Genomic DNA, 9,296 nt, shown 5'->3' on the forward strand with positions numbered 1-9,296 from the left:
CCCCCCCCCCCCCCCCGTCGCTCCCCTCGAGAGAAAGCTCCGGCGCGTGCCATGTCCGGGCCGAGCGGCAGTCTCTCGCGGCCGGTCACCCCACTGCCGAGCGGCGACTCGCTGTCCGACAGCGAGGGCGCCGACTCGCTGATGGCCTCGTCGGCCAGCGCCGATGTCGTCCTGGCGGCCGGCTCGCCGCGGCTTGACGATGGCCCGGTCCCGGGCCGTCGCCAGCGCGCCTCCTCCCTGCAGTCCCTCGATCCGCCGGACCTGGAGCCCATCTTCCCGCCCTCGCCCTCGTCTTCTTCGGCCTCCTCCGTGCACTCGAACTCCTCCGGGTCCGAGGGCAGCCCCAGCGGGTCGCCGGCGTCATTGCCCGCCGGTTCCAACTCGCCCCCCGCCTCGCCCAGTTCCTCACGGCGCTTTGCCCGTCGGATGAAGGGGACCAAGCTTTGTGCGTCTCTTGGCCCGTGTTCATGCCTGGCCCCTTGTGCCCTGTTGCGCCCTGTTGCGCCCTGCTGCGCCCTGCTGCGCCCTGTTGCGCCCTGTTGCGCCCTCCGCCCGTCCCCCTCTCTCCCTGCCTCCCGGGCTTGACGGGGTTCTCCGCCGTGCCTTCCGTGCTTCCTGCCCTATCCGCCCCCTGGCCTCGCCCCCCCCCCCTGCCCTCAACTTGCCTCCCCCGCTGACTCGCGCCCATGACCAGTCCGTCGCACGTCCATCCCCGACCTTTCGGCGCCGGAGGATCCCCCCACCGCCGGGGCCGGCGACGACTCCCACGCCTCCTCGCGCGAGTCGTCCCTCTCTTCGCTGACGGCCCCCGGAGCCACGCTCTTCTCGCGCGGGGCCCGATCTGGCTCCTCGCTGTCCTTCGCTTCGTCCGTGTCATCTGGGCACTCCTCGGCCACCGGTGGCGGGGGCGGCGGGGCCGGCAGCGGCCCCGGCAACAACCCCGCGGTCCCCGGCGGCCCGGCCACCGCGCACAGGCGCCCCAGCGCCGGGGGCCTGGCCTCCGGGCCCCTCGGCTCGGCCGGCGGCCCAGGCAGCCTGTCGCCCTCGCTCGGGGGGAGCACCCCGGGCCCGGCGCACAGCTACGCCCTGCGCCGGTCGCCCACCACGTCGGAGTTTGTGCGGCTGTCGCACTCGCGCGGCGTGGCCCGGCAGCGGCGCATCCTCTGGACCCTGATGGACGGGGTGAAGCCCTCGCCCGGGGCGGCGCAGCGCATCGCCATCTGCTCGGCCGTGGCCGCCCTGCCGCCGGGGTCGTCGTCCGGCTCCGGCGCCGGGGCGCATCTGGGCTTCTCCGGCTCCGGGTCGGCCCTGCTGGCCGGCCCGTCGCCCGGGGCCTCGGCCGCCTCCAGTGCCGGCGCCTCACCGGCCCTTTCGTCTGCCTCCTCGCCCTCGTTGCATGGGCCCGGCTCCGGGGTCGACCCCGGTGCCCCGCCCGCGGCCCCGGAGAAGCAAAAGTGGAACTGGCTCTTGCGCCGCGGCTGTGCGCCCCTCCATCCTCTCCCGCTTTCCTCCGCCCTTTCCGTGGGGTGGGGTAGGGGGGGGGGGGGGGGAGATTCCTGCCCCTCTCCCGGTCCCCACCACCCTGACGTGTTGCTGACATGCTTTGGCTGACCTCCGGCCTCCGGCCTCCTCCTCCTCCTCCTCCTCCTCCGCCGCCGCCGCCGCAGCTGTTTCGCCGCTGCAGGCCACCGTGGCCCAGACCACGGCCGCCATTCTGCCCGGGTCCTTGCCCGGGGACCGGCTGCTGTTGCAGCAGCGCCGGCAGCTCCTCCGGTCGCTGAAGCCCCCCACGCCCAAGGTGGCCGGGGTGCAGGTGTCGCCGACTCCGGTGACGGCTGCCACCTCCGGGCCGCCGCCCACCCTGGCCTCGGCCGCCAGCTCGCTGCTTTCGAGCCTGCGCAAGTCCCCGCCCAAGTCGACTGCCGGTACGCGCGGCCGGTTGCCCCCCCCCCCTCTCCCCCTTCTCCCTGCCGCCGTGTGCCTCTCTCGCTTGTGGTGTTTTTTTTATTTGTTTCTCCCTCGCGCCTCTTGGCCCCCCCCCCCCGCCAAGACGCCACGTGCCTTTTTTATCCCTCTCTCACCTGGTTCTCCTCCCCCGCCCCACTACCCCTGGGCCGATGCCTCGGATGTGGCAGAATACATCCACCTCCTGCGCCTGGCCATCCTGGACCGGAATGAGCAGCGCGCCATCACGCTGGTCTTCCACCGCCTGCCCTCGAGTAGCGCCTTCTGGCGGGAGTTCCACACCCGGCGCCTGAGCCGCGACATCGTGGTCCTGGCCATCCTCAACCGGCTGGAGGTGCTGGCCATGCTTCTGATGAAGCGCTGTGCCGAGGGCGCCGGCGTGGTGGTGCCGACCACCTCGGCCCCTTCGGCCCCCTTCTCCATTCCGGCCTCCTCCGGGACCAGCGGGTCGGACAAGGGCAGCCCTCCCGGCGCCACGGGCACCGGGTCCGGCGGGTCCACCGGTGCTGGCGCCGGCGCCGGCGCCGGCGCCGGCCAGTCGGGACCGGGCTCCGGGTCCTCCGGGGCCGGGGGCCCCGGGGTCGGGAGCTCGCTGCGCGTGGCCCCGGAGCTCATCCAGACCACCGGCAAGCCGACGGAGGCCTCCTCGATCCTGGCCCTGCGCATTGCGGCCGCCTCGATGACCGGCGACCCGGCCGCCGGGCATGGGGGCATCATTTGCGCGGTCCCCGGCGCGTGTCCGGCGCTGCCGCCCCGGTCGCAGGGGTGCGCCTGCGAGCTGGGCGTCGGGGACTGGTGGACCCGGCCCATTGTCACGGTGCGCTATTCGCTGACCCGGTCGCCGGAGCAGCAGCTGGCCGCGTCCAAGCGCGCGGTTCTGGCGCAGCGGGCCGCGCGGGCGGCCGCGCGCTCCGCCGCCGCGGCGAAGATCCTGGCCACGGCCAGCGCCGCCGGCACCATGGCGCCCGGCTCGCCGGGGCTGCCCTCCTCGTCGCCCGGCAGTCCGGGCTGCCCGCCGCTGGTGCCGACGGTGCCGGCCCTGGCGGTCGTCAAGTCCCCGCGGTGCACCTGCCCGCCGGGGGCAGCTGACCGGGTCACCGGTGTCGGGACCGGCCCCGAGCCGGAGCCCGGGCCCGGGCCGGCTCTCAATGACCCGGCGCACAATCTCCGCCGGCGAACGGAGCGCCTGCCTCGGGGCAAGCGGTCGGCGGCGGCCGCGGCGGCCGTGGCCGCCGCCACCGCCGCGTCCACCGACGAGCAGCGCCCTGCCGGTGGTGGCCGGCATGTGGCCGGCTGCCCGGCGGCCCTGGCGCCGGAGCCCCAAGCCCGGCGGCCGGCCCGGGCGCGCGGCCCTGGCGCCGCCCCGGCCTCGGGCTCTTCGAAGAAGCGCCCCTCGGCCGGCGGCCGGCGGCGCCCGCAGCAGCCCTCCCTGCCGCGATCCTTCCAGGGCATCAACCCGGTGGCGGTGATGGCCTTCCCGTCGCAGCATCGGCGTCGGCCGGTGCTGGCCGGGCCGCCGGCTCCGGGGACCGTGGCGTCGGCTTCCTCCGCGTCGGCCGGCGCCTCGGCGGCCTCGGTGGTGACGGTCCGCCAGCGGCGGAATCTCCTCCGGCGCCGGTACACCCGGCGCTTCGCCAGCGGGGTGTACACCTTCTCCCGGCGCCATTGCCAGGTGTACCCGCCGCAGCGGTCACGCATCCATGCGCTGGTGACGCCGCACTCGGTGGCCGGGCAGGCGCACCTCCTGTCGCCGCTGGGCCCCTGCGAGTGGCGCCATGTGCAGGCTCCATCGGTCTTGCTGCTGGCCATCAGCCAGCGCATGGACCGGCTGGTGTTCTCCATGCTCAATGGCGACTACGGCATCGCCGGGGCCTTCGCCAGTGTGGCCCCGCCGGCGCTGCCCTCCTTCTCCTCGGCCCCGGACCGGTCGGGCGACTATGCCAGCGCCTGGTATGGCCTGACTCCCCTCATGCTGGCGGTGGCCGTGGCCGGGCGCGATGTCGAGCTCCAGGGCCCGGATGCCAACAAGTCCGACCGCATCGTGCGCATGCTCCTGGCCGCCGGGGCCGATCCCATGTGTGGTGCGTGTGTTTTTTTCTGTGTTTTTGTGTTTTTGTGTTTTTGTGTTTTTGTGTTTTTGTGTTTTTGTGTTTTTGTGTGTTTTTGTGTGTTTTTGTGTTTTTGTATTTTTGTCTGTTTGTGTGTGTTTTTGTGTTTTTGTGTTTTTGTGTTTTTGTATGTGTGTGTGTGTGTATCTCTGTGTCTCTGCGTCTCTGTCTTTGTGTCTCGCTCCGACTGTGCGACGGGTCTTTGGTGCTGGCCAGCGGCGCGCCCACCCACTCGAACGTCAAGAGCCATCATCCGAAAGGGCCGGGGGCGGCTTGCTCTCTCTTCATTCCTCCCCCCCCCCTCCCCTCCATCTTGCTCCTCCGGCCACGCTGACCCCCATCTCGTGCGCCCGCCCCGCCCACCATCGCAGGCATCCCCTACACCCACTACCTGTCAATGCGGTCGCTGGTTCCGCGGCCGCTGGCCGGGCAATCGTTCGACATCACCGAGCGGTCGTCCCCAGTACGCGCGCCCGGCCTGGAGGGCTCGGCCGCGGCCGGCCCCCCGCCGGCGTTGCGCGATGCCCGGCCTGCCCCGGAGCGCCAGCTTCCGGACCGGCACTACTCGGCTTCGGCGCACCAGCCGGTCTTCGCCACATCGCTGCTGGTGCGGCTGGCGTCGGTGCTGGACTCGGACGCCCGGCGCCCGGCGGCTCGGCGCTTCTTCGGCCTCATCAGCGGGTCCACCCGGCGTGATCGGCGCTTGTCCATGTCCTCCACGCGGTCGCTCATGCTGGACCCCCCGCCGGGGTCGATCCTGAGCGTGCCGGCGGCGGCCATGTCCGCTTCCGGGCCCGGGGCCGGGGCCGGGGCCGCGCGGTCCAAGGCCAGCCCGCTGGCTGCGCCTGGCGGCCTCCGCGCCCCGGCCATCGCGGCCCCGGCCACCGCCTCGCACAGCTCCGTCTCCGACACGGACCCCGCCTCCGGCTATGACTACGACTACGACTATGACACCGACGACACGGATTACGACACCGATGATGATGACGATGAGGATGGCGGGGATGTGGCCGGCCTGCCGGGCCGGCCGTCGGCCCTGGCCCCGCCGTCTCGGCCGGGTGTTCCCACGTCCACCACCTCCGCTGCCACCGCGGCAGCGGTGCTGGCGGCGCCGGCGCCAGTCGCCCCCTCGGAGGCCGCCGTGCCAGCCATGGCACCGGGCGTGGTGGCTCCGGTGTCGGCTTCGGCCCCGGCCTCGGCCCCGGTGCCGGCCCCGGGCCCGAGTATGGCCCAGGCGGCCCCGGCCCCGGCCCCGGCCCCGGCCCCGGCCCCGGCCGCGACCCCCCCGGTGGCTCCCCCGGGCGCTGGTAAGCCTCCCGGCCGGCGGCCCTCGCTGGCCAGCCGCGCCGGGCTCAACCAGGTGTTCGAGTCCATGAAGCAGCGCTTCGGCCGGAACATGGTCACCGAGTATGGGTTTGATTGGCTGAATGCCGACGACCCGGCCGGCGGGCCCGCGGCCGCGGCCCCGCCTGCGACCACCATCACGCCCATCCCCCTGCCGGGTACCATCCCCGAGGAGGAGCCCTGCCTCTCGGAGTCGGGCCTGTCGCAGGAGTCGGACCTGTCGCTGGTGGTGGCCACCGTGGTGGAGGCGGGGCCCCGGCCGCCCTCGCCCTCGCCCTCGCCCTCGCCCTCGCCGGCCCCGACCGTGGCCCCGGCGCCGGCGATGGTGGCGGGGCCCACGCCAGGGCAGCGGCCGGGCCGCCCCTCGTCCGGGTCCTCGAGCGCCACCTCCAGTGGGTCCTCCTGCTCGAGCTACTCGGCCACCGACTCGTCGGCCTCGTATTCCAGCGACTCGAGCGACTCCGAGTCGGAGGATGCGCGCCAGCGGCCGGCGGCCGCCTCGCTGGCCCTGCATCCCCGGCGGCCGGAGGCCCATGCGCCGGCCGGGGCCGGCAAGTCCACGGTCGTGTCGGGCCGCCGGCCGGGCGGCTGCCAGTGCGCCTCCCTGCCGGCGGCCTTGGACCGGCATCTGGCGCGCTTTGCCCGGGCCGCGTGCGACCTGCCGCCCCCGTGCCGGCGGCGCGGGTGCCACCGGTGCGGCGGCCGCCCGGGCAGCGTGCGCCCCGGCGGCCCGCTGGGCATCGGCATTGCGCGTGTTTGCGCGCGGCCCGCCTCCCTGGTGCCGACCTTCCGGCCGCCGTCGACGCAGTGGCGCCCGGCGCGGGGCCTGCGCCGGCCCTGCTCCGACCCGCTGACCCCGCTGCACCGGCGGCTGGTCTACCCGCTGGATGTGGCCACTGCCTCGCGGTCCTCGGTCACCGGGGCCTACTCGCGCAGTGTCATGGACGCCCTGATTGCCAAGATGTCGGCCGAGGATGTGGCAGCCTGCTCGCTGGCGGTCCTGTCGCTGGCGGACCCGGTGCCGCCGGAGGGCGCCGTCGCGGGCACCCCGCCGCCGGGGGGGGCCCCCGCCTCGGTGACGGCCGGGCCCGGGGCGCCGGCCGACCCTGGCGCCGTGCCGCGCCTGACGGCCCCCTGCCTGGGGCTGGAGTCCCCGCCGCCGGCCGACCGGATTGCCTCCTCCCTGCACCTGGTCCGCCTGTTGAAGTCCGGCGCGCAGCCCACCTTCCGGTCGACCCGCGGCAACACGCCCCTGCATTTGGCCGTGCGCTCGGGCGATGTGTGCAGTGTGTGGATCCTCCTGCAGGCCTTTGCCGCGGTGGACCTGGTCCCCAGCGAGCCGCGGCTGGACCCCCTGACCCTGGACGAGCGCCTCCCCTCGGCCCAGCTGGCCTACTCCAAGGCCGCGCTCTTCGACGTGCCGGGTGAGAATGGCTGGTGCGTGTCCGGTCGCCCCGGGTGCCGATCTTTCCCCCCTCCCCCGCTGCTCCCGTTCCGCCTCCTGCCCCCCCCCCCCCCCGCGCTCCCTTTTTTTCCCCCCCCCCGCCGGCCCGCTGGCTTTTTGCCCCCCCCCCCCCCCCCCCCATTCACAGGACCCCCCTGCACGAGGCCGTCTCGCTGCAGAATCCGGCCCTGGTCCGGCTGTTGCTGCGATTCGGCTCCAACCCCGACGTGGCCACGGCCGTCATCCAAAGCCACGCGCCGCTGCCGGGAGATGTGCAGGCCCGGCTGGCCGTGCGTGACAGTCTCCTGGCCTCCGGGGCCTTCGACTCGCTGCCGGCCAGCTTCACCGGGCTTTTCGCCGGGTGCGGCGGGGCCCGGCGCTGTGCCGGCGGCCTGGAGTGTGCCCTGCTCCGGGGCCGGGAGGGTGCGTCGCTCCGGGCGCCGGCGTGGGCCCGGCTCCTGGCCAGCCCGGCGCACTTGGCCAGCACCCGGAATGCGCATTACCCCCTGGCTCCGAGCTTCTCCGGGTACCGAGTGCTCGGGCTGGATCCGAGCCCGGGCGATGATGCGGACACGTCGTCGCTCAACTTCCTGGCCACCGGGGACAGCCTGCCGGAGGGCAGCCTCACCGGGCCGGACGCCGCTTCCCTGCTCTTGGAGGTGGGCCTGTCGCCGCTGGCCGGGGGGGGGCCGGGCAGTGGCGGCGGCAGCCCCGCCTATGGGCCCGGCCACCCGGGCGGCCCGCTGGCCGGGCCCGGCGACGCATGCTCCGCCTCGTCGTCGTCGTCCTCCCCGCCGCCGGTGTTCACCACCATCAGCAGTGGCAGCAGCTCGCGGCGCATGAGCACCACCACCGGCTCCTCCTCCGGGGGGACCCCGGGCACCGGGTCCGAGGGGGCTTCTTCGCGCCCCCGGCGAGGCCTCCGCCGGCGCCTGGCCTCGGCCGTCCTGTCGGGCTTCTGTGCCCGGGCGTCGCCGCTGCACCTGGCCGCGGCGCTGCACCTGGAGGCCCGGCATGTGGCCCTGGAGATGGCCGAGGCCGAGGCCGAGGCCGAGGCGGCCACCGCGGCCCTGGGTGGCCGTCGGCCGCCGGCCGGGCCGCAGGCCGGCCACGAGGGGTCCGGTGCCGAGTACGCCGGGTCGGCCTTCTCGGCGCCCGCCTCGCCGGCCACGGCGCCGCCGGGCAGCGCGCCGGCCCCGGCCGGGCCCGGCCTCGACGGCCCGGAGTCCGCGATCCCCCTGCGGCCGGGGCTCTTCGACACGCCGGAGGCCAATGCCCTGCTGGCGGCGCGACTCATTCACTTCATGCTGGCGCAGGCGGCCGCCGCCCGGTCGATCCCGGCGGCGGTGCTGCGCGTGGCCAAGATGGCCGCGGCCGACCCCTCCGGCGGCGGGGCCGGCGGCAGCCGGCACTCGCTGACCCTCACCCGGCTGTCCATGTGCTCGGATGAGTATTCCATCCCCCTGTCCGGGGCGCCGGATGGGGTGACGGCGGCGGCGGCGGCCGCGGCGGCGGCCAGCCTGCGCGCCGGGTCTGCCCTCCCTCCCGGGGCCGGGCACCTGACCCTGCCCCCGGGCCAGCCGCAGCCGCAGCCGCAGCCGCAGCAGCTGCTGCACCAGGGGTCGGACTTCCAGAGCGCGCGGGCGGCTCTGCTCCGGCCGCGCGGGCCCGGCGGCGACATCCCCACGTCGCCGACCGCGCCGACCCCCCCGGCTCCCCCGGCGCCCGGGGCCTTCCCCGGGCCGGATGTCTCGGACGCCCTGCTGCACGCGGCCCTGGCCCAGCTGGATGCCAATCTGGATCAGTTCTTCGGCCACATCGTGGCCCCCATGCTGAAGGTCAGTGCCCCGGCGCAGCTTTCCTCGCCGGTGCTCAGCCCCTCGGGCCCGAACCCCGGGGTCTTCGGCGGGTCGTCCGGGGCGGTGGGCCCGCTTGGCGGCTCCGGCCTGCTGGCCGTGTCCTCCTCCTCTTCCTCGTCCTCCACCTCGCCCTCCTCCTCGCCGTCGATTGTCAACTTCCGCAAGCCCTCCTCCGGCGGCCTGGGCGGCGGCGGCGGCGGCGGCGGCGCCTCGCGCCGCAAGTCCTAAGGTCCACGCGCGGCACGCTCGAAGTGGCCCCACGCGGGGCCGCATGCGTACATGCATGGGCAGTCGGGTGATGGCCACGGCGGTGGCGGCGGCGGCAGCAGTATGCGCGTAGCTCCAGAGGCAGCGCGCGGGGAAGCACAGGGCGTAAGGGGGAGCAAGAAAAAAAAAGCCGTGGCACAGAGCCGAGAGGGAAGACCCCCAGAAGGCCCGAGGGGGTGGGGGGGGGCGTGCTCTCTTTGCCCCTCACCCCGCCGCCGGTTACCTTTCTTTAGACGATCCGCTCCCAGTTCCTTGTATATTATCCGGCGCGACGACGACGGCGAACTCCTGTCACCCTCCCCCTCCCCC

At 74.8% G+C, this 9,296-nt stretch overlaps 1 protein-coding gene across 1 annotated transcript; it reads left to right on the plus strand.

The window, feature by feature from the left end:
* Window positions 1-11: 11 nt before the first annotated feature.
* Window positions 12-8,948, plus strand: H696_02048 (hypothetical protein; the record flags this gene model as incomplete). Its single annotated transcript, XM_009495949.1, has 6 exons — window positions 12-445; window positions 695-1,480; window positions 1,668-1,925; window positions 2,136-4,046; window positions 4,445-6,854; window positions 7,010-8,948. Exons 1-6 carry the CDS (start codon window positions 52-54, stop codon window positions 8,946-8,948), a joined length of 7,698 nt encoding a protein of 2,565 aa, XP_009494224.1. The 5' UTR covers window positions 12-51.
* Window positions 8,949-9,296: the final 348 nt, after the last annotated feature.

Source organism: Fonticula alba, assembly GCF_000388065.1.
Source record: "Fonticula alba strain ATCC 38817 unplaced genomic scaffold supercont2.3, whole genome shotgun sequence".
Taxonomy (NCBI): Eukaryota; order Rotosphaerida; family Fonticulaceae; genus Fonticula; species Fonticula alba.